At 52.0% G+C, this 24,921-nt stretch overlaps 1 protein-coding gene across 1 annotated transcript in view; it reads left to right on the top strand.

Moving 5' to 3' along the window:
- ASTN2 (astrotactin 2) overlaps positions 1-24,921 on the top strand; it is a gene marked incomplete at its 5' end in the record, with an annotated part of 313,041 nt that overhangs the window by 169,599 nt on the left and 118,521 nt on the right. The window contains 2 exons of the mRNA XM_080356001.1: positions 8,818-8,984; positions 11,328-11,516. Coding sequence (XP_080212127.1) covers positions 8,818-8,984; positions 11,328-11,516 — 356 coding nt within the window. The remainder of the gene's footprint in view (positions 1-8,817; positions 8,985-11,327; positions 11,517-24,921) is intronic.

The following is a 24,921-nucleotide window of genomic DNA, read 5'->3' as shown; positions in this document are numbered from 1 at the left end:
TTTGGTCTTAAAAGGACTTGGGTAAAACGTCGAGGGCAGTTTGTGGTGGAATCTCTCTGAGGACAGTCCCCTTGGGCTCACGAAGGAGAAACAGGGACATCGCTTTGCTCAGTTAAAACCCTGTGTGCGAGATGTCACTTGGAAGACCCTAAGGGCTCTGCAGTGGGGTCCCCAGCTTCCATCCCACACATCCCATGGCGCCCTTTTTTCCCCTCTTCTCATGGCTTTTCTGTTGTTTTTATGTGTACCCAGTAGATGGCATTAGCACATAAAGGTTTTCTGTGGTTCTTTTCTTGTCGGAGGCTTTTTTTGTTCGGGTAATTTTGAGAAGTATGAGGTGCGACCTTGCTGAGACCCTGACATCGCTAACTGGAGCTTTGCCTTTGTGCCCTACCTTGTAACACAACAAAACAATCCTCAAGCTCTAGAAAACCTGCTTCTATGCAACTTTTCCCTGTCGCATCTTAGAATTGCTGTCAGGTCTGGGGAAAACACGGACATTTCCCTAGAAAACAAAACCCCAGCGAGCTTCTCTGCACGTTGAGCGCAGTGTGCGTTTTGTACCGTCTTGCAGGGATCACAGCAAAACAGGGGAAGCTGGAGGAATTCGTCAGATTATTGCTAGGAGAAAAATACATATTGCTGATCCCTTCTCCCAGCATGATTGTAGCTGCTCAGCCAGGAGGGAGGATGCTGAAGAAGGGAAAGTGGTTGACCCTCATTTGTTGGCAATTTGTAATCTGAGATGAAAACCTATGAATTCTCCCTTAAGGGATTGAAAAAATACCTGTAAGGTGGCTTAAATTCAGGTTTCTCCACCTGTCTCTTGGCTTGGCTTTAGTCATGGGTGCCAGTGCTCATCTGCTCAAGGAGAAGGGAGTCACTTGTGTCTGCCTCCCCAGAGAGGCAGGATTGCAGTGCCAGGGAATAAGAGGGGTGAGGATTTTTTCCCACGAGGAAAATGAGCTTTGTCCTTAGTACGTGAGCTGGGTGAGGAGGTGGATGGTCCCTCTCCGGTGCATGTTGGGCATCCTCGGCATCTCCGCAAGAGGAGGCAGGAGGCAGCAGCAGGTAGGGGAATGTGGTGCAGAGGTGAAGGTGATGGGGTCTCACCACCTTGAGGACCTCCTGGAGATGCGAGAGGGCAAGAGCTGCCCAGGCGGTGGTGGGGAAGGCAGCTCGGTGTCCCACAGCGAGGTAGGAGCAGAATTAGGCCCCTTGTTCCCTGCTGAGTGAACAACTTATCTGGTGCAAGTGGTGCAGTCTGATGGTTCTGCAACATCTGCAGATGTTGGTGAGTTAGTCTTGTTAAGTCAGAAGACAGTGGCTTGTGCCATGGAGGCCAGAGGTGTTGCAGGTGGGTGTGGAAGGGCTCACAGCACAGCTGAGCTCCAGGGTCTGTCCCAGCTCTGGAGAGGTGTTGGCAAGAGGCAGGAGAGCCCAGTGAGCCCAGGTGTTCTGCACAGATGTGAAATCCTGCTGGTCGTCACCATCTCCCTGCTCACAGACTGGAGTTCCTATGGCATAGTATGACTAATTTAAGCAGGAAAAAAATACAGTTTGGCAGTATAGTGAACTGTTCCTCTGCGCGATCATGGGGTCAGCCCATGACAAAGAGAAGTTTGTTTGGCTCAGTGTGCAGAAGGTAGAGCAGCCACCAGAGTCTCTCAATGAAGTTGTGGCCCATGGTGACACCAGTGTGATGTCAGTCCCAGACTATTTACAGACAGAAGGAAGGGAAATTTAGCATGGTCCACACAGGCGTATAAGCCTCAGTGTAGCCTGTCTGGAGCTAATCCTTCTGTTTTGCTCTCTCCCACATCAAAATGATGGGCTGTTCCATAGCTGCTGCAAAGCGGGGCTCAGGAATGGCTTAATTTAAGAGGGTAACCGTTTTGAGGAGAAATGGAATTAGAAATGAGGGAGCAAGGCAGTGGCTGCCACTCTAGTCTCCTCCTTCCAGCACATGTCACCCATGGGTGGGTGGTGGGTAGGTGCTTCCAAATGAAGCAGATGAAGCTGAGAACTGATGTTCTTGCCGGGGGGGGAGTGGAAATTGGGTGTTTGGGACTTTCAGCCCAAACCAAAATGCTGTGCAGAAATCCCTCACATATTTGCATTTTGGTTCAGAACATGTCTGTGAAGGAGAGGGAAATGTTTAGTGCCAGCATTATCATCTGGAGCTTTATGTTGTATATTGCGCTATCCCAGTGTACAGCCTGAAATAAAAACCAAATGAGGCAGTGGAAACCAAAACATTTCAACCTTGTCAAAACTAAATGCTCTCCTAATTTCCCGATGAATTTTGAGATGTAATTGATGGAATCCCACAAAGCACTTAAGCTTCATCAAATCTGCATTTTTTTTCTGACAGACAATTGTTCATTGAAAAATAAAAACTCATCCGTCCCTGCCTTATGAGGCACCTAGCTAATTATGTTACATGCACACGCAAGGGAGGGCGATGGAGAGGAAACTGTTCTCTTCTAATCCCTTTAAAGTTTAGCTGGCTCCTTGAAGCAGAAGATGACTCCTTCTGCAGGTCATGGTTGGAAGCAGAAGCCCCCGAGCTCAGCAGCAAACCCCCTCCGGGGAGCCTGCGGTTTCGGATTTATCTCATTAAGCCAGGTAACGACGTGTGATAAAAATGGGATTTAAGGAAGAGAGATGAGCAAAGGGTGGCAGAAGCCGCTGGGGTCGGTAGCTGGCTGTGGCAGGGAGCGGGGGGCAGGTGGGAGCCCCCCATCCGCCTTTGCTTTCAGTGCTGCAAAAATGGGTTTGCACCATGTCAGTGATTGGTGGGCAAGTTTAAAAGCAAGTGGAACAGCTCAGGAGGTACCGAGGTGAGCTGGAGGTCTCTGCCAGAAGTAGTTTGGGTGTTAAAAGCCCCATTTTCTCCAGTGTTGGTGTTTTCAGTGGTGTTCCATGTAGGGCTTGGTGGGCACCAGCCCTTGCCCCTCTTCTCCCTGACAGACTGGGATGCTTTGTTTGTACTGGTCACAGCTGGGTTGGGTCTTTGGGTTTGGTGTGGGTTGTAGGATTTGGTGTAGAGCGATGTGGCTGGGCTGTACCCTGGGTGTCAGGTGGGGCAGGAGTTGAATTTCTGGTCTCCCAAAGGTTTATGGGCGTTCCAGCCTCCGCTGTGGCTCATAGGCAGGAGATGCTGGCGCACCCCAAAATGGGCTGTTGGTGGCTTCTGGAAGGAAAGCAGCTGGAGGGTTTCTACTAGCTTGATTTCCTTGCTCCAGGAGCTCTAAACAGTTACATCTGTGTACATAGCATCCCAGCAGCTGCTTGAAACAAGTCCATTCCAATTTGAATTGAGGTGCAAAAAACATACACATAGTGATTTGACTTGCCTCAGAGGGTCCACGTGAGAGCTGTGCGGTGGCCAGAGGTGAGGAGATGCTGCCTCATTGCCCAGAGCTTCAGATTCCTCCATGGAGCCCCCAGCCCCACTGTCATGGGGGGACCGAGCCGAGGAGCAGGAGCTATTGCATCATGTGCTCAGGAGCCTGGAAGACAGATGGGTTTGATTTTCTGAGGCTAAAATAATGATTGATGATCTTGAAAGGGAAAAGGAAACAGGGGAAAGGGATGGGGGGGAGTGAAATGGGAAGATAATGACTGTTATTTCAGCAAACAGTGGTGTTATTCCTGTGGGAAGGATGCTCCCCCGCAGTGGGGTGTTTTGGGGGGGTCTTCTGGGGTGGTGGTGTGGACATCACTGCCCTGAGGAAATGAGATAGGGGTGGAAGGAGACTGCCTGGAGCCAGTAGGTGCTTTAGCAAGTGGCTTTTTGGCCCATTTTACCAGAATAATAGGACAGGGGGGATAAATCTCACCTGTAGAGACAGGGCTGTGTGCAGCCAGACTCTGGTCCTGCAGCTGATGAGGAGCGTTGCTCGCTGGGGCCCTTCTGGACTTAGAAAGCGAAGGCAGAATAAGCCAAAGTTATCCAAATATATGTGTGTATAAGGACACAGAGGAGTTTACTGCATTTGTATCATTTCTGAGCTCCAACGAGCAAATCAAATCCATGCCAGTGCATAGTTCAGAGCTCATTAAAATGCTGGCACTTGCTTGTACCTCAGCAGTGCCTCAGATTAATGTTTTTGTCTCAAGCTGAAGAGGTTCCTTGGTGAGGAGTGAGGATGCCTCTGAACGCCACGTGGTCATTAGGGCCTTTGGGTGCTGCGCTCGGTGCCTCCGTGGGGCTGAGCCCCCAGCCCTTTCTGTTGGGGATGCACCAGGTATGGGGACAGGGTCTCATCCAGCCATGGGGGTGTGGTACCCAAGCGGTACCAGGAGCTGGGGGTTCCTGGCAGCTTCCCTGTGTGGTTTTGAGGAGCCCAGAGCATCACCTCTGACACCTCAGCACGGGAGAAGTCTGGGCTTTTATCTCTGACAAAAAGGCTGCTATTGTTGAGAAAACAGACCAGAATAATAAAAAGGGCAGTTTACTCTCTACAGAAACACTTTATTAAATATTCTTTTTTTAAACCTAATAACAGAAGAGCGGAGCTGAGTGGAGAAGCCCGAGCGGGCAGCTTGGATGCAGAGCTGATGTCCTTTCGTCTGGGTGATCCGTGTCTGTAACGAGACTCAGGTTTTGTTTCCAGTGACCCCCTCACCCGTCTCCCTGCTAATGAGCTTTGTAAAGGGGAAAGGAAAGAAAAGAACTCTTTGCTCACTAATGTGAACAGGGACTTGTGCAGATACTTATTTTCCAAAGACACTGTCTTGTGCAGGTTTGGGGGATGCTTTCTTTCCCCATGGAGATGATCCTCTTCCCGTTGCATTTGTTCTGGCTGTGCTGAGGGTGGTGGTGATGGGTGCAGGAGCTGTGCCATGTCCGGGTGGCAGGAGCCACCTGCTGTCACACACTGTGCTGGGGTGACAGTGGTGGACGTGAGCATCCCGTTTAATCCCAAACCACAGCCCTGTGCATCGCAAGGCGGGCTCTGGTGACCTCCCAGGGGTGGCAGCTGGCACGTGGCACCATCTCCTACCAGCTCTGCCACTCTGTGTCACCTTGGAGATGTCATTTAAAAGGCAAAAAAACCCAAACAACCCATCTCTCCAAAAATCAGGTAAAAATAGCACTTTCTTATTCAGCATATCCATTCCCTGTGCGTACTTGGAGTCTGTTTGCTGACTGCAATGATAAAATTAAAGCCCTGGGTGTTCCGCCCGGTGTGACAAGGAGGGAATGAGCCGGTGTCCATCTGTGCCAACAGCCGAACCTCACAGAGCTGCCGGCTGTTCCCCCTTCGCAAACCCATTGGCGGCAGCACGGCCGGGGTGCTGTAGCTCTGGGTCACCTTTAGCCCGCAGGATCTGTATTATCAGTGCTAATGCAGAAGAAGATAAGGGAGTAAGTTTTCTTTTCCAATCCCAAGAGCAATTTTCGGGGCTGACCGTCATCACAGAGAAACTGATTCACTCCTGCGTAGATGGAGTGGATTTGCAAGGCAGTGGAATTACGTTTGTATGGTAACGGCTTCTCCGTGGCTTTTCAGAGCAGACCAAGAGCTTAAGAATCTCCCCCTACCTTCCTCTTCCTCTCCATAGCATGGATTAAGTACTAAACGCTCTTCCCAAGCTCTGAGATATTTTTGCTTGTCAGATCCGTGGATGAAGGATGGTCAGGGAGTTCGAAGTGAGTTCCCAAGCAGTGTAGGTCTACTGTGGCAAACCACAAACAGCTTTGTCTTTTGAAGAGCTGACTAACAGTTTGTAAGATCCCTGTGCCTCCCTGGATAAATGGATCCATCCCATATCTGGACGAGGGGTGTGCAGAGGGGGTTGGCCGGGGGCTGCAGGGACACCTCGTCTCACCAGCTTTCCTCCCATTGGGGAGGGACGTGTCACCCGTGATTGCCCAGACAGAGTTATTGGCTGAGTTGCTTATTGATTTTCTAATCATTTTCTGACACAGCCCCCATCCTGTGTCACTGCCAAGGCAGATTGCAAATTGAACTGCAGCTAAATTGATGGGGGATTGATTAAAACTCACCGTAATTATTGGTTCTCTGCTGCCCGAGCCAGACAAATCAATGTCAGCAATAACAGATCTGGACCTTTATAAAATCTCAGCAAGTGCAGAGCAAGCGATGGGTTTGCGAGCCCACCCAGAAGCCCAGACCAACCCTTCAGCCCAGCCCAGGGAGTCGGGATTAGCGTGAGCCGGCTTTTACCTGGGGCATTTCTGAACTGTGAGAAGAACTATAAGGACTTTGTTGCACCCAAATGGGCTTTAGTTTTCCCCTTACTCTGATCTGTGGATGGGACATCCCAATTGCAAATCCTCTGCTCCAGGGGCAACAAAATCTGTAGTAAAGTTTTATTGTGCTCAGTATTTGCTCCATTTAGCTCTTCATGCCTGCAAACCGCCCGGCTCGGTGAGGCTGGCATTGCTTCTGCCTGTTTGTTTTGCTGGCTGGCACTAATTGCAGCGCTCGCTGTCCCTGGCGTCTTCATCCCCCCGAAGTGGGGACATCTCCCGTGTTTGTGTGTTGGCTGCCGGAGCTTTCTGTCCCTGGGGAGCTCCTTGCTGCAGCACTACAGGCAGCTGGAGAGCTGGGGGGTGTGGAGGGAGGGAGTGCTTTGCTTGTGCAGGTTTTGTGCTGAGCTATTTGCCTGTCGTAATTAACCCATGTTAGGATGCCTAATGACAAATGGAAAAGAAACATGTTTTCTGTTGATCAAAGCCAAACTGGAGGACTATCCCAAGGGTGGCCCAGAGCAGAGTGGGGCTAAGGGAGGCAAGGCTTTGGTGACCCGCTAACCCAGTCCTGGGGAAAGAGCCGGGGCTGGGGAAGATGCTGAGCTCAGCACACAGATCAGTGCCAGGACAAGAGTCCCGAGTGACAGCTCAGAAAAGCCGTGACTGATCCCCTGGCTGAGATTCTGTAGCTTCTGCTGGCTGAAGATCCCATCCAGTTGCCTTCAGCACCCTGAAAGGTCCCTGGGAGCTCCAGAGGGGACTTGGGCAGAGTCCCAGACCTCCCCGTCCCCTCGGTGTGCGGATGCGGTGCCGTGGAGCGGAGGATGCTGTTTGCAGTCAGCCCTCCCTGCCCTCCAGAGAGATGCTTTTCTGCCAATTTGCACAGCTCTTATTCTTACAGCGGAGCCGGCAGACACGGAGGAGACCGCAGGAGACAAGTGTTGTATTTGTGGATTCACAAACACGCTTATCCTGATCCTGTTTCCCAGGCAGCTCGGCAGTGAAAAGCACAGATTGTTCTAAGTGTCCTCTTCTCCTTCATATTTATTCTGTATATGCAGCTAGAAAGCTTCCTTCTCCTGTGTCTTTTGCTGCTTTGTGTCCAGGTCCTGCCTGCACCCTGCCCGTGCCCTGCCCGCCTTACAGAGACAGGCAGCATCTTATTCCAGAGCCCTTTGCTGCTGATATCCTTTGGCTAGAAAAGCCGTGTGCCCTGCAGTCTCCCCCTGCCTCCCCTTCTCACCTTACCCAGTGCGTGCAAGGAAGGTGCTGAGCTTTGCAAGGTCAACCCGAGCTGTGGAGATGAGGGCACCAGAGCCAGCGAGGTGTCTGAGGGATGTCAGGTGGGGCAGAAGCAGCTTTGATGCTGGAAAATGGGTTTCTAAAAAGTGGAGAGAAACTCGGATGTACCGGGACTCCCTGGAGCATCTTCCTCATGTCCTCTGTGGGCAAGTTGCTTCTTGAGTAGCCAAGAGTGAGCAGGGCTTGCCTGCCCATCGGGACCCTGCATGTGACAGGGGTCCAGGATCTCCTGAACTTTTATTAATATGTACAGCATTTTGCTCACAGGGAAAAATTGATTTTCTTTTTTAAGCACGAGGTATAGCCGTTTTATAACCTTTCTTCTGCTTGACAGAGGCCATTTATAACCTGCCTTCATCACTACCTGTACAAGCTCCAGTCTGACTCATCTTCAAGAAATTCCATAATGCATTTTTAATTGCGAGCTGCTGCTAGGCAAGATTTATTTATTTTTTCAAGGACTGGCCTTTTTGTTGTTGTTTGTGTGCATGCATGTTTGGTGAAAAGGGATAAATAACGCAAGTGGAATAGAAGAGCGCTTTAATCTGGGTGACAATTTATTGATGGCATTTGCCGCCTGCTGGCTTTTATCTTTTGGGACAAGGAAAGCCAGCTGGGGAACTGAAATTAAAACCCAGAGCCAGATCCCCAGCTTGTGTGGATCAGCATGGTTCCCTCGGCTGTGGAAAGCTGTTCTGATGAGCACGGGACTGGGATTCTCTCCTCCCCAGGTCCTGCCACCACCATGGGCTGGTCCTGCCCACAGCTGCCTCCTCCCCATGGAGACAGTGAGATGCTTTGGAGATGACGCCAAGGCCACGCTCCCTGGCCTGGGTTGAGGTGGTTTTCCGGGTTGATCTCAGGTGTTGAGATGGTTGGTTTTGGCTTACATCAGATTTCTCAGCATCTCAAGAGAAACGGGGAACAAATGCAGAGGGTTTCTCCAGCACGGTACGGAGTGGGTTGTTGCGCTTTGCCCCACGCTGGCTTGTGGCTTTCTCACTGTGTAATTTTGCAGCCTTGAGGGTTTCACTCTCCTCCAGAGGGAGGATGGGGAGTGTGGCTTTTGCAGCAGATCAGCTCCTTGCTCTGTGGTTCTTGTCCCTTCCCCAGCCTCTGGACTGCCCCATCCATCACTTGGGATGCACTCATCTCTTGTAGCAGAGTTCAGCAGCACAACTGACTCGTGGGTGCATTCTGCTCTGAGAGGGCACCCCCGGGCTGTGGCTCCAGGATAGGTGGGGACCCACGGGTGACCTTACCATGTCTCCTCTCTCCCTCTGCAGTGCCCTGAGGACCTCCGGCCCATGAAGGATGGCACCGGTTGTTATGACTACTCCAAAGGGATCGACTGCTCAGATGGCTTCAACGGCGGCTGTGAGCAGCTCTGTCTCCAGCAGACCCTCCCTCTGCCCCACGACCCCTCGTCCAGCACCATCTTCATGTTCTGCGGGTGAGTTGCCTCAACGCTCTCACTGGCAGTAAATTAGAGAAGCACAGAATGGTTTGGGTCAAAGGGACCTTCCCAGTGCCCCCCCTGCCATGAGCAGGGACATCTTCACCAGCTAAGGTTGCTCAGAGCCCCGTCCAGCCTGGCCTGGGATGTCTCCAGGGATGGTTCATCCACCACCTCTCTGGCCAACCTGGGCCAGGCTCTCACCACCCTCAGCATAAAAAATGTCTTCCTCCTGTCATACAATAACCCATGCCTTATTCCATCCTTGCCAACCCTCCTCTGCCACCTGTCCCCAAACCAGCGTGCCCAGCAAGGGAGCTGAACGCCCAAGAAAAGTTCTATTTATGGAGCTGACTTCCAGCAGGGAATGGAGGCACCTGGTTTGCCTGCAGGCAAAATCGTATGGGAAGGCGAGGAGCAATGTGAGCAGATGCACCTTCCTCCTCTCTCCCACCGTGTGATGGTACAGCTTGATCTGTGACTCACCAAAAGGTACCCAAAAATCGTACATTCTGTGTTGGAGGGGGAAAGTGGAGGATTTGTTTAAAAAATACTACTTTTAATTTTTTTTTTCCTCCTCTGTGCCTCTCTTAAAATAGAGTTTCATCCCTGATTTTGGCCAGGATCCTATAATCCTACACAATTTAGCATTTTCTCTCAGGAAAATCTCCCCGGCTGCAGTATGTTCTAAAAGGAGCTCAGTGATTATCTGGCTTTATGCTGCACAGCTGCAGCCGGGCATTGCCCACCCGGCCCTGTGCTCTGCAGATCCCATCTCTGGGCTGGTTCACGCTCTGGGGCACATGCAGGAACCTCCTTCACATCCCTGTGGGAAGAATTAGGGCGAAGGATTGGGGAGAGGAGCCCTTTGGGGAAGAAAATGCCCACAAATTCCTTATGGTAACTCTGAAGAGCATCCATCATGTCCCGATGCTGCAGATGCAGCAGAGACCTCATTCAGCCCACAGAGCTCTGCCCGTGTCAGCTTCTCTCTTGTTCTTTTTTAATCCCCTTTTGCTGGTTTTTGTGTTTGTTTTTGTTGTTGTTTTCCCCCACCTTCTTTTCTTATTATTGTTTAGCAGCACAGAGTGCTTTAGTCACTAGGAGACAGCATGTTTCCTCCACCTTGCCTGCAAAAGGGGTTAGGAATCCACCGAGGCACAAGCAGCCTTTCTGGGGAAGGTCTAGAAAATATTGGGAAATTACATAGTCTCCATCTGCACCCACACAGGGGATCTGCATTTCAGTCTTTCAACCCCAAGGACAGAGAATATTTCCCTTTTTTCCTTTTTGGGAACAGGCAAAGCAAAAGTGCGACAGACGGGTGGGAGTTTGGCGTGCAGCAGTAAAACGCAGCGGAGGAATGGGAGAGGGGAGAGAGCCCGGGGAGCGGGCTGGTGTGAGCAGAGCGCTGCGGCTGCCGGGTACGGGCAGCTGGGAGAACAAACGCTGGGGAAAAGACCAGAGGAAGGAGAAAGGGAGGAGGGGAGGCAGGATGGACACATATAATATCAGAGAATCATTTTGGTTGGAAAAGACCCTCAACATCATTGAGTCCAACTGTTAACCCAACACCGGCACTACCCCTTGTCCCTGAGAACCTCATCTCCGCATCTGTCCAACTCCTCCAGGGATGGTGACTCCAGCACTGCCCTGGGCAGCCTGTTCCAATGCTCCACAGCCCTTTGAGGAAGAAATTGTTCTCCAGATCCAACCTCAACCTCCCCTGGCGCAACTTGAGGCCGTTTCCTCTGCTCCTGGCGCTTGTTCCTGGGGAGCAGAGCCCGACCCCCCTGGCTCCAAGCTCCTTTCAGGCAGTTCAGAGATCAGAAGGTCTCCCCTCAGCTCCTGTTCTCCAGGCTGAACCCCCCAGGTCCCTCAGCTGCTCCCATCACACTTTTGCTCTATACCCTCTAATTCCTTTAGTTCTTTAATTCCTTGGTTTAGAGTTGACCATGTTTCAAGCCAGGAACTCTGCTTGAATGGTCTCTGAACCAGGGTCAGGTGTGGTTCCTTATACACTGTAACTTGGCTCATTCCCCACCCCTCAAAGGACTTGGTTCCAAAAGATGCCACTGATGTTTCCAGTGTCTGGAGTTTAAATCACATCCCTGCTTCCTGCCTCAGTTTCCCTTACTGTCTTTTGAAGATGAGCATGTGCATCTTACCCACAGTGTCCTGGGAAGTGGGACCAAAGAGCAAAGGAGCGGCCGTGCTGGAGCTGCTCCCTTGCCAGAGGGCACTGCTGGGTGGGAATAAGGGTGGGAGCTGGATTTCTGCTTTGCCTGGGAAGTGTCTGTGCCTGTGCCTGGCCCATCAGATGTAGCTTGTGATCCACAGGTGCGTGGAGGAGTACAAGCTGGCCCCGGATGGGAAGTCCTGCCTGATGCTGTCTGACATCTGCGAGGGCCCCAAGTGCCTGAAGTCAGATGCCAAGTTCAACGACACCCTCTTTGGGGAGATGCTTCACGGCTACAACAACAGGAGCCAGCACGTCAACCAAGGGCAGGTGTTCCAGATGACTTTCAGGTATGGTCCGGTTCTGCACCTTGTTTTGGGAATGTCGGGATGGTGAGATGGGACCAAGGTCCATTGGTGTAGAGACAGCATCTCTTGACACGTTCACTAGGGGAAGAGAAAGAGAATGACAAGCATCCCTCATTTTCGTACTTGCTCATCCTTCCCGCTGGCAGCAGCTTAGAACCATCCTGGGCCAGTCTATGTCTCCTCAAATGAGTGTTTAATCACCTTTGATGGGCTTTTCCCAGTGGTCTTGCCTCATCTCTTTCTGAACACTGATGTATTTCATCTCCACGATATCCTGCGACAACAAGTTCTGCTGTTAATTTTTTGTAGTGTGGAAGAACACATCCTTGGTGTGTTTCCAGCCTCTGCAAGCTGGTTTTATTCAGTGCCCCCAGTTACAGTACTGGGAGGAGCTGTGAATATAGCCTAACAAGAAAAAACATAAATAAACTGAAGGTAAATGCCCAGCAGGGTCTGAAGTGCTGGGTCTTCACCTTCCAGTGCCCACAGAGGACAACTTGCTGATAATTGCTGAATTCAGGGCTGGAAAATGAGTAGATTTATTTATTTTTCTTCACTTCTCCTGAGTGCAACTGTATTTTGATCAGGTGTAAGCCAAGGTGGGCCTGTGGATTTCAAAGCAGCAGCAGTGATTGCAGTCAGGAGAAGATCCAGCCCACACTAACATGACTCCTCCTTGCCCAGGATCTGAAGGGGTTTTTTCATGTCAGACCTCATTGCTGCCACTGATTGTAGCTGCAGTTGTGGGTGCTCATTGCTGCTGGCCACAGTGGTTTTATGGGCACTGTTTCCCCAGCTGAATTCAAAGCCGTGCTAGCTGTGAGTTCACGCTAACTCTGGCCCTTTGCTCTCGTGATGGCAGATGAATTACGGGCTCCACCAGCACAAAGGGGCTCAGGATGGTGCAGCCAGCGGAGCGCTTGGAGCCAGCAGCGCCACAGCTTTTGCTGGAAGTGAGAACTGACAGTACACGAAGGCAATTTTCCCAGTGGGCTCCTCTTTGCTTTCACTCCCACGATACAGGCATCAGTGCGTCCATCAGCGTAGAGCCAGGGCTGCAGAGCTGAACTTTTCCATGAGCTGGTGGGCTGAGCAGAGCTTGGGGCTTCAAAAACTCCCCAAGCCCATCTCCTGGAAATGCCAGACTGGGATGGGCTCCCCAAAATGAGGTCCAGCTCCAGCTTGTGCCATCAGTCTCTAAGCACCAAACCTCTTTTTGCAGAGGCTTAAATTTTCTCTGCAGCCTGTCCTTTGTTTGCATTGCAAAGTGAGAGGGTTGGAAAATTGTCTTGCCGCTGCCTCAGCTAGGGTTGGGTCTAAGGGCTGTTTTGGGAAGCCAACACATCTCCCATCCTCAGGGCTAGATTCCAGCTGGAAAGCACACAAGGTTGCCTGTGGGTCTGGTTTATCGTGGGAGATGTGGCTTCTCCAAGTCACACTGTCCAAGAGCATCCTGGGGTTATGGTGGGTTTGGGCAGTCTCAGGCTGGACCAGGAGCGGTTCTTGCAGGGGCTGGGATTGCATCTCTCAGGGCTCAAAGCCCAGAGCTCTCCCTGGAGCTCTGACTGGCAGGTTTTTGGGTTTTAAAAAAGCCAAGGGGATTGTTGGTGATCCTAGGGCTGGCACTGCTCCTGCCACGCTGTGGGGTGGATGGCAGAGTATGTGCAGTGATGGGAAGATTCTCCCTGGCCCTCTGCACAGCGTCACCATCACAAACAGGCTTTTCAGTGCCCAGCACTGGCTGTGGGACTAGTCCTGGGTCTAACAGCTGTGAGGCGCAGGAGAAAGCGGGTCTGAAACAAGAGCAACCTGCAAAGCATCCCTGCAGGTCACAGGCTGTAGCGTGTGATGCGCTGGCTTGGCAGAGCTCAGAGCCTGGCGGGAGGCAGCACATCTTGCTCCAGAAATGCTTTTGGCATCCTGGAGGGTCAGCATGGCTGACCTTTCCCATTTGAACATAGGTTGTTGGCTCCAGAATCACCAGGCAGTGATGAGAAGGGCTCAAGTCCCCATGCCCGGTGTCCTTCCCTGTGGCCAGGCTGCCCGGTGTGTCGGGGTTTGTGCCAGGGAAGCACCATTACATCATCTCCTAAAGAGGGAAGAGGAGGAGGTTAATGGAGAAGAAATTATTAACTAAAAGATGTAATTTGCCTCTGATTTTCATAGATATTCAAGAACCTTTCTGAGCATTAAGATACCAGCTGTTAGAGAAGCCCTTAATTTGGTGCATTTGAAACATAGCAGGGAGCTGCCTAATACCAGGGATTAAAAGCCTGTTTCTGCAAAGTAGGAGCAAGAACCTGCTATCAGAACAAGGGGCTGAGTATTTTAGAGGGATTTATAACTGCTGGGATCCTTTAGCTATGCAGATGTGACAGTCCTTTGAATGGTGTCTGCTTCCCATGTCGCCGCATCTTCAGTGTCTTTCATAAATAGGATATTCTCAATCCGCCAGGCATGTCAGCATGGTGTTGGGAGGAAGGCTTTGTGCTTGGAAAAGCCGTCTCTCACCCCCTGGCCTGGGCAATGTCTATCGGTTACAGCGGCATTTCCATCCCATTGGGATGGTCTCTTTGCCACCCAACAGTCTGCGATGCTTGTTAGAGCTTCCACCCTTCTAAGGGCTGGAGGGATTGAGCTGGTGTAGCACTGACGGCTTTATGGTGTCGAAAGGACGGGGATGTGCAGTGGGTACCTTTAGGACACAGAGTAAGGGTACTGTGCGATGTGAGCATGTCACACACCAGGCTGGCAGTGGGTGAGCTGAGCAGCTTGGAGGTCCCAGACCTGTGGTTCTGATCGGTGTTGGCTCAGATTTTGGTTTTCTCCTTTAACCCACGTCATTTTATCCAAGGGCGTTGGCACCCATTTTAGTGGCATCACTGAGGAGATACTAACGCCACAGGGAAGGATGGAGGAAATAATACCAGCTGTTGTGACCAATGTATCCACAGCAGCCAGCACAGTTCATACCATGTGTACTGTATGTGCTCCATATATACACCAGCACTGGTGCAACACCTCGTTGTGTGGCGCAGAGCCTGTCCCTTCTTGCACATCCCTTTGCTCTGATTCCAAGGACCATTTCCCCATCCATGAGCCACAGAGAAGCCCCAGCCCAGCAGGACGTGAGCACTGCAGCATCCCTGCAGCTCAGCTCAAAACATCACGAGTTAGGAACTCTGTGGACAGCTTTTTCCATACTGAGGTGGCTTAATAACGGCTAATTATCACTGGTGTTCGACTGACCTGTTGGACAAGCTATTGTCAAGGTTCCTGCCGGGAGGAGAGTGCCACGTCATGGCTGCTGTTTGATTGTGAGGATTTAAATCCAAGTGCTCCCGCAGTGATGCTGCTGCCGCGTGGTGCCACACCAGGCACCGTGGTGGGGGACAGAGGAGGGGTCTTTGGTCTTTGGAAGCACATTGTGTGGTGGTAGTAAATGGATGGGATTGGAGCTGATCTATTCCAGTCACAGCTCTTGGTCTAGCTGGGAGGCTCAGCAGCGGATCCAGCTCACTAAAGACTAGATTAGAGCAATTTTCCCCCGTTGCCTCACAGTGGGGCAGATCCCGAACTCAGCACCATCCCCAAGTCACCGGGGGATTATTTTCCAAATGGGTTGTTTGTTCATTCCTTATCTGTTTTGTGCCGTCTCTTTGCCACGAGGGAATAGAGATTTTTGTTTAAAAGCCTTTTGCAGTTTCAGACTGTTGCTTTTATGCCATTAATATGGAGAAGACCCAAATTACTTACCCGTGGAGCCAGCTTTGCTCTCTGGATCGTTACTGCGTGGCAGACGGGATGTCAGAGCGATGTGTGGGGGGCGCTCCCCCGGGGAGCAGCCGTCTGTCCTCCCCGGGGTCCCTTCCCATCCCTGCTCCGGCTCTGCCGCTCATCCCGGCTCTTGCTCCAGCTTGGCACAGCCCCAGGGCGTGGGAAGCTCCTTGCTGACCCACAAGGCCCCATTTGAACCCCCTCCAGAAGGAGATGCAGTGAGTCCAGGGAGTTTCTGGGTGTTGGTGGCAGATAAAGACTAGACACGAGGAAGGAATTGTTGGCCCTGAGGGTGGTGAGAGCCTGGCCCAGGTTGGCCAGAGAGGTGGTGGATGAACCATCCCTGGAGACATCCCAGGCCAGGCTGGACGGGGCTCTGAGCAACCTGAGCTGGTGAAGATGTCCCTGCTCATGGCAGGGGGGGCACTGGGGGAGCTGGGAGGGTCCCTTCCAACCCAAATTATTTGATGATTCTGTGATAAGCAGCCAAAATGGTTTGGTGGCTGGAGAGGGGAGAAGATTTGTGTCAGTGCTCCCTCACTGCAAAAAATGCCAGCTAAACACCAAGTGGTTTCCCCCCTCCAGAACCAGAGAGGACAGTTTTGGGGGATGCAGGGATGCTGTGCCGAGCACCTTTCCCTCTGTCCATGGAGGATGCTGTTCCTCCCATCCCCACCTGTAGAACGGGGCTGCTACTTCTTCACAGTCTTAGGGAAAGGAAAGGATGGATTGGTGGTGGTGCTGAGCGGCACCAAGGTGGCCGGGGTGCCATGGGGAGGGACAGACGCCCGCTGGCCCCCGGCGCTGCCAGCCTGGCAGCCGGCTCTGCCTCCACACAGCCACGGTGCCGCTGTCAGGCAGTGCGCCGGGTCGCTGAACCAATGCGGGGATTTGTCATAATATTGATGAGGAGTTTGGCAAGTTAATTTTAAATCTGTCACTCCTTCCCCTCGTCGCTTCTCAGCCCTTAATAAACCGGTGACGGCGGGGCGTGCTGACAGCTCGGTGCCAGCCCTGCTTGGGGGGGGCTGTTTGGGAAATGTCCCCACCCCATCGCTCCCCCCTGTGTTGGGGGAGCTGCACTCGGTGCCCCCCCAGCTGTGGGTGCTGGTGGGGGGCAGGATGGGTGCTCAGCCGGGTTTTTTAGCATCACATCCAGGCGCTTTGCCGGTGCTGCCCGGCTGGGAGCTGGCAGCCAGCCCCGGCGAGGACATCCTGCCTCCCCCGCGGCATCACGAATGTAACGTCTGTAACTGGTTAAATTAACGCTATTGATTTTTTCATATTTTTTTCTCCTCTTTGAAACCTCCGAGCACAGAAGTTATAATTGTGCTGTTTATTATTCCTGTGCTGGCGAGCTCGACGCCAGCCGGCACCCCAACGCCTTGTTTACCTATTACCCTTCAGGCCAGGATAACGGATGGATCTTTTTTCCAGTGGCTGCCTTCCATTTCATTTCTCTTTTATTATTTGTTGCTGCAATTCTATTACCTGTTCACAACTCTGAAGCCTCAGACACGCTAGTTGGAAGCAATGATGTCTTTCCAAGCCCAGCTAATGCCCCAGGCCGTGTCCTCAGAAGCAGGTGAGGGGGTTGTTAGTGGTTTAGCAGCTCTCTGGAGCTGTTGCGGGATGTGATGCTCCGCTCTTGGCCCCATTTCCCAGACTTGCTGTGTGGAAGCCCTGTCAGGGATATCCTGGCTGCTTTCTTGAGTCCATCCATCCCTTTTCAGAGCCCACAACAGGTTGCACAGAGACACACGCTGTGTATTTTGAGCGCATCGTCACCAGCCAGGTTAAGCATTGAGGTTTTATCAATCCAGTGAATAAATGACTAATGCAATTAGCACAACACTCCGTCAGCTAGGTTAGGATTACATCCTGCGTGCATCAGCCCTGCTCCATTTCAAAGCTCGCGTCCCACCGAGAAGGAGAACAGATTGTGTGGCTTTGAGCGGCTATTTCCAACAGTCTGCAGCCACGTGCTTCTGCACACTGGCTTGGTGGTGGTTTGTTATTCCTCTAGCAAAACAAAAGTGAGTCTAGTGCCAGAGATATCCTAAAGAGAGTGTAGGGGTCCAGGGTGGATGAGATGTTTTTTAAAATATACTGATTGAGATGTCAGTAATAGAGGTGCTTTAAGTACTAGAGGTTTTCAGACTTGTTCTGCGCCTGGTGTGGGGAGGATTTAAGGAATGGACCATTGCATCCTTGGCAAGCATGGGTGTTGCAGCCACCTCCTGCTCCTGCTGCCCCGTCCCTGCTCCAGGTGTCCCTGAGCTGCTCCGTCCATTGCAGCCTGCGTGGGCAGCGGTGTCACCTCGCTCGGGGTGGGTCCCTGCTCCCCGCGTTCCCCCGGCCCTGGCAGCGCCTTTGTGTCTGTGCAGATGTTTGTATTCTCTGCAGCTGATGAAAATATTCATTATCTTGTTAGCTGCCGCGGTGGAGGAAGTTCAGATTTGCATTTCCACAGCTGATCATGCAGCGCAAACAGAGCCTGTCACCCAGCAGTGCTAATTGGGCAGAGCGGGGCGTGCCTGGGCAGGAACCCCCCTCCTGTTCTTCCCACCCCCCAGATTCCTGGGGGTGGCGGGGGAGGATTTGAGAGAAGGGAAGGGAGCTGGTGAGGGGCTGGAGCACAAGTGTGATGGGAGCAGCTGAGGGACCTGGGGGGTTCAGCTGGAGAACAGGAGCCGAGGGGAGACCTTCTGATCTCTGAACTGCCTGAAAGGAGCTTGGAGCCAGGGGGGTCGGGCTCTGCTCCCCAGGAACAAGCGCCAGGAGCAGAGGAAACGGCCTCAAGTTGCGCCAGGGAAGGTTGAGGTTGGATCTGGGGAATAATTTCTTCCCCAAAGGGCTGTGGGGCATTGGAACAGGCTGCCCTGCGAGCCTTTCCTATCGCTGACTTTTATGACACTAATTATAGCTGATGTTATTGCATAGTTAATGTGCATTATTAAGAGATGCAGTGGAGATTGGTTTTATAATAACAACAGCTCAGATTTATAAAGTACCTTTCATCCCAGGGGGTCCTTATTGGTTTTATAGCCTTGCTGTGGTGTACAAGCTTGCAGACAGGAATTACTCCTCCTTCTTTCCTCCTCTGATGTGGGGTACAGGGGCTCTGCACCCCCTCGGGACACATGAAAATAAGGGTTATGTTCAGCTGAAAAGAAGGAAGGGAGTAAGGCAGGACGGTTTGAGGCAGTAAATTGTAATCACCCAACTCTAAGCTGTGATAGCAGGGGTTTTCCATCATGCTACAGGCAGTTCTTTGGTGGTCACCATTAGCACAGGCCCTGGGTTTGTGCTGCTTATGCCATGGACACAGCTCCAGCAGCACCTCTGGGGACAAGGCTGACACTTACCCACCCGTCACTGCTCACCCTTGCTAGTGTCAGTGCTGGTCGGTGGAGATTCCCCATCCAAGGACTAAATCGGCTTGACATTGACTTAGCAACGCGAATCCTTGCTGCAGGCAACGCAGTCATGAGCAGGCACCAGCATGAGATATCTGAGCGCTCCGCGGCTCTGCCAGCTGTCGAACCGTACTTGCTGCCCAGCTGGCAGCAGGGCTTGGATGCAGTCCTTGGTGCAGCAGAAAATCTTGGCTTGTCTTGTTCCCATCCCAAGCCATTTCTCCAGAGATGGAGGATTTGCCCTTCTGTGTGTTGCAAGGAGAAGGCTCTGGGGAGACCTTATTGTGACCTTTCAGTACTTAAAACAGGCTGATAAGAAAGATGGGGACAGACTTTTGAGCAGGGTCTGTTGCAATAGGACAAGGGGTGATGGTTTTAAACTAAAGGAGGGAGATTCAGGCTGGACACGCGGAAGAAATTGTTGTCCCTGAGGGTGGTGAGAGCCTGGCCCAGGTTGGCCAGAGAGGTGGTGGATGAACCATCCCTGGAGACATCCCAGGCCAGGCTGGACGGGGCTCTGAGCAACCTGAGCTGGTGCAGATGTCCGTGCTCATGGCAGGGGGGGCACTGGGGGAGCTTTGAAGGTCCCTTCCAACCCAAACTGTTTAATGATTCTGTCTCGCAGTGATGCTCCCTTGCCGTCCTGCTCTCACCCTGCCCAGAGCGCAGCTGGGCGAGGAGGCGTCTCCCATGGGCTGTTACCTGCAGCAACAATTTTCTTGAGATGAAAACTCAGGGTGTTTCTGCCCATTGGTCTGCACATGGCAACTCGCTGCAGAGCGGCTGTGATGGTCCGTGCTGGTGGGTTTGCTGCTGGCAGAGCCACGGGCCAGCCAAGCATCCTGCACCAGCACCTCTGTGAGCTCCCTGGGGCTGCAGCCCTGACTGGTGGGCACTGAGCACCACTGGGGCTTGATGGAGCCCTGCATGGGGATGCTGGTGTATGGCAGGTCTTGCACAGAGGGGAAGCGGGAGCATTAACTGCGTTGAAATGACTTTGTCGGAATGCCAGCATATGAAATGTGTGGTGATATTGCAGCCCTGCCACTGCCTGTGGCTGTTTTTCTTCTGCTTCTAATGACTAATAGAGAGAAGACAAAACAATTTCTATTAGTTTCTCCCACGCCGCAGTGGGTTTCTTATTTTCCAAACCTCATTAGAGTTTGTAATACCATGGTGGTAGTCAAGAGCGGTCCGAATCACCCTGGGGGGAAAGAAGAACCGAAGAGATATGATGTTCAGCCCAGTATTAACACTGCTCCTGGCTCATTTCCAGGGTCCCTCCTGATTCCTTTCCAAACTCCTATGCCTTATCTCCGTCTTAAAGGTTAACGATGAAGCCTAGGAGAGAAAAAAATACGCTTAAGATTCCAAATTGTTAAAAGAGAGTTGATATGTGTGCTGAGCAGAGAGCTGGCTCTGCATTTACATTGGAAAAGCAAATATTATTCAAACGGCAGTGCTTGTGCTTCCCAGGGCGTTGCAGCTTTGGGGATGGGTTTCCCTGGAAAAGCTGCTTGTGTGCAGAGAGACCATCAGCTTGGGGTCACCGTGCCCAAATCCTGTAGGGCTGGATGCAAGTCTGGCACCAACCTTGCCCCGGTTCCTTGGGAAGTCCCAGCATGTGGTCCTGGCTCCTCTGGCATCAGTGGGAGTTTTGTATTTGTTGCTTCCTTACAACTCATGCTGATGGAAGTGCCAGACATGGAGCTGCTTGAGCAATGCTGGAGAAATGATTGCAAACAGCACCCAAACAAGAGGACCTGCTGCCTTGGCTCAGCTCAGCGCTTAGATATTCATCCATAAAATGTGGCCAGCCCTGCTCTGGGCTGCTCAGGAATAGGAAAACCACCCCCATAGAGAAACCATCCCCAGATCATGTCGCAGTGGCTACAGCCGGTGGGCGGAAGCTCCGTGAGCTCCAGGATGTCTGTCTGTCTGCACGGCTCTGCCCCATCCAAATCGTTACAAAGCTGAAAGTTGCTGAGCTTATGGAAGCCAACAAGGTCAGAACCTTCGGCTGTCAGCAATGACGAAGCCAATGGAGGGAGGCACCTTGAAGAGCAGATACATTGAGCAAGACGTGGATCCTGCTGAGCAGCACCAGCCCTTTGTGAGCGGGTGGGTTTCTCATCAGCTCTTGGGTGACTCCAACACCTTCCCATCGCAGAAGGGTGGCACGTGGCTCAGATGTGTCCTTCTGACTGTGCAACCATGTTCCAAGCTCTGGACAAGGCTGCTGAGGCCAAAACCCAGCCAGATGTGGGCAGTGATGGAGCCACCACCTATCTTACCGGTGAGATCAACGAAATGCTTAATGTATAGCCATGCATGGAGAGGTTTGGGCTATCTGTTGGTTTGGTTTGCCCCTACATAAGGAGGAGAGGGGCAGAGAGGTGTGTCTGGAACACCTATTGATGTCACTCACCTATGGTATCTGCCAGTAAATGCAAAAATTTGGGGTCCTGGCCTGTCAGAGGGAAGGGGCTGTCAGCGGACTTGGGTGTTTCGGGCTCTGGTCCTGATGTAGCAGATGTTACCTGGCTTCGAGTGTTAATGATGGCAGTTTCTGCACCAAGTCATGTCTCCGAGTTCATTTGCATTTGCTTCCTGAGGGATTTACTCTCAGTGTAGGATTCCCAGAGCAAGTTGTGCCAGAGTTACAGGCAAACAAGAGACAGGTTGTCACACTCTTCTCTTTTACCAGCTGGGGCTGTGTCAGCTTTTCATCCTCACCCTCTCACTCAAAAATGGGTTTTTTTTGACTTTCCTTGAAACTTCTTGCAGAAAATCACCTTTAATCTTAGATTAAGCATGCAAAATATCAGTCTGAAGATGAATAATCTCTATATTTGCAAAGTTGCGTAAGGAGCTGAAAACTAGAGCTTTGCATGGGATTCCTCTTGCAGCCCTGACTGCGTAATTAAGGCATAAATCCAGCTTTGCATGCCTGCGCGCTGCCTGCTGCACAGGCGTTGCTGTGGGAACCGTAACTTCCCAAATTTGTTTCTACTCGGCGCTCCGCTTCTGCCTGTTCCCAACGGGCACGCCAGAGGAAGAAGATCCACAGCCTACCGCAGGATTTCATCCTTTACTGGAATAAATAAGTAGCTGTATGATGGGAAGTGGGGCAGGGAAAATAAGACAAGGTGATAACTGGGTGCCGGGCTGTGGACACTCCACCGGGGCTTTATTGCTTCTGCTGGTCAGAGCCACGTGCCGGTGGTGAACCTCTGCCAGCTCTGGTGCTCACCGAGGTGCAGGAGGGAGATCTCTGCTCCCATCACTTGTGGCTTGTCCGTCTTTCCGTCTCAAAGCAGATTCCAGTGTGTTTCCTTTAAAAATGGCTTGATGAGAGGATGCGTTTTGTGATGGCGAACGTGATGTTCCCCATCGGTGCCATGGTGGGCACCACTGGTTGGGTTTCCCTGAGCGCTCGGGGGTGTCACTAGGGCTGTGCAGACCAAAGGAGGGCTTTAGTGTCTGTGGGATGTTTTTAGGTGACTTGTAGGAGAGTGAGGTTGGAATGGTCCAGTGTTGGTAGAACACGATGCTGATGGGCATGGGCACAAGATTCCCAGGTCCTGTTGCTGACTAGGAATTGGGCACGAGTGGTACAGAGAGTCAAGTTACTGGTTCAGCAGCTGAACTGAAACACCAGTAGCATGCTTTGGATTACTGGGAAATGAGTTTGATGTTCTGGTGCACTAATGGAGAATGGGTAAGCAGTCAGTCTCCATTGGGACTTGTTTTCAGCTACTGGGGAGATGCAGAACCCCTCTGGGAGGCACGGAGGTGGTGGCAGCATGGTGGTGGCATCTATTCATCTTCCTTCATCTATTTTGTACTTAAAAGCAACAACAAGTGAAAAAATCTCTGCCTGTGTTCTGCAACAGGTTCATAAATAGTTTGGATCAGGGAAAGTCCTCTTGTTTGGAGACTAAACCATTCACCAGGCAAGAATCCTCTTCCCCGCCTCTGCCAGCTCATGGAGAGCACCGCTGCTCCCGCTGCCCGTGTCCTTCTGTCTGGCTGTCACTGCTGTCCCAGGTCTTAAAGTCCCATGTCCAGATGTCATTTGGCTGTCCCCATCACGGTGCCATGGCTGGGGTCCCTGCATGGCACCACACGCCTGGTGGCACAGGCACTAGCAGGCTTTGCAGCTCCTGCTCCCAACTGTGATCGCTTGTGACAGCACCACCCTTTGCCTGGTCCTGCAGCTCTCGCTGTCCCCTCCCATGCTTCAGTGTCCCCACATTGGGCACAACAAGGGAAGAGGAGCCCAAGCGGTGCCACCATGGCTGTGCCGGTGCAGCACCATGATTTGTATTCCAGTGCTGTGGTGAAGGAGCCATCCAGACGGAGCCCACAGCATTTTGATGGTGCCGGCTGAGCCCTTCTCAACACCTCCCTGTCACAAAGCAGGTGACTTCGCCACCGCAGAACCCCAGCCCCGTGGGAGAGGGGGGCAGGAAGGGGGGTCCCAGTCGCTCCCAACCCCACAGAGCATTTTGGGACAGGTTTGGGGCTCAGTGAGGCACATGGAGGGATGATGCTGAGCACCATGGACGCAGGCACATCACACCAGCCCCAAGGAGCACTGTGCGTGCCCAGGGGCACTGCAGCCCCAGCGCTGGCGTGATTTACCTCCCCGAAACACCTCAATTTAAATGCTAATTCTCCCTGAACTGAGAGGTAAGGCAGCTATTGAATATTGTTGGGCTGTTTATTGCTGGTGCTGAAGTGGGACATGCTGGGGAGGGACGTGCAGGGACAGGACTATCCACAGCATGGGATGATGGAGGGGTGGGGGGGATGGCTGTGCCCATGCTGGGAGGGGGCTCCAGGGTGTGGCAAAACCTGACCCATCTCACCTTATTTTATTCTGCCTCATTATACAGGAGTGAGGCCTCGCTAAAATTAATGACCAGTAAATTTGGAGTAAGTAACAGCTGCTTCAGAGGGTTTGCATTAAGCCTTTATAATTCACCAGTGCCCGAGGTCATAGAGACAAGTGGGGGGAGATTTACAGCACGCTTACCTTCTCCAAAGTGGCTGTGCAAACAGGACACCCTTTTTTCTGTCTCCCAGTGACTCTAGCAGCTATTTCTGAATGTCCCCGTGTCAGGTGCAGGCTGAGCTCTTGCGAGCTTGCAGCCACCCCAGCGGGAAAGCTTCTCTGAGGGAAAGTTGGGTCACAATCTGACACTAAATAACCTCAAATCCATTGCGATCTCTCCAAGTCATTGCGGGACAGAAAGAAGTAAGATTAATAAATTATTCTTGCCAGAAAAAGGCATCCTCTCAGACTTGCATAGCAGAGAGCGCAATCCTCACATAGTCACTTTGCTGAACATAAGCACGCCGGATGATAATGTGATTAACATTTGTAGCTGTGCCGGCTCAGATAAGGGTAATTAAATCTCACGCTTCAGGGCATCAGCTAATCACTTGTAGGGTCATTTTATTTATTTTATTTTTTTACCCCTTCATGAATATATTTGCCCGGTCGCTGCGATGCAGGGTGAGCATCGCTGTCAGCGGCGGATGGAGGCAGGAAGCCCCATGGCAGGTGATGCTTAGATTTGCTCATATTTGCTCCCTCAGCAAAACCCCCTTTTGCTCAGGGATGCTGTGGGGTGCTGGTCCTTTTTTGGGGGCTGTGTGAGATGCTACCAGCTCTGTGGGGCACGGCAGTGCTGCCCTACGCTGCACCGCACCACGGGTGTATTGCACGACCTTGGGCGTATTGTTTAAGGTCAGATTCACCGAAAAATCTCTAGTTTGTGTACCAGATTTCAGAAGGACAGGAGGACACCGGCACAGCAGGCTCTTGCTGCCTGAGCCCTTCTCCTCATACCTGAGCAGCCACTAATTGCGTTAACCCCAACCAGCACCCCGGGATGAGGGAGCTGCTGCCTGTTATCTGTCACCCGAGGCAATGAGTGGATTTTATGGCTCGGCCAAGGTTACGCCATGTGTCCATCAAAACCAGGATTTTGCACTCAGTTTAATCCAGGCCACCCTGCCAGTACAAGAGCTCAGTAAAGCCTTTAGCCATTTGACCTTTCCCAGCATGAAGACTTGTTTATCTGGAAGTCACCTCCCTCCCAAGGCAGGGATGAACTCTGGGTCGGATGCTACTGGGGACTGGGGCTGCAAGGGAGAAACAGCATCTCCTTGTATAATGA

The sequence above is a fragment of the Nesoenas mayeri genome (assembly GCF_963082525.1).
Source record: "Nesoenas mayeri genome assembly, chromosome: 18".
Classification (NCBI taxonomy): Eukaryota; Metazoa; Chordata; class Aves; order Columbiformes; family Columbidae; genus Nesoenas; species Nesoenas mayeri.
Note: the sequence above shows the minus strand (reverse complement) of the source record. Positions and strands in the feature narration are given on the sequence as shown.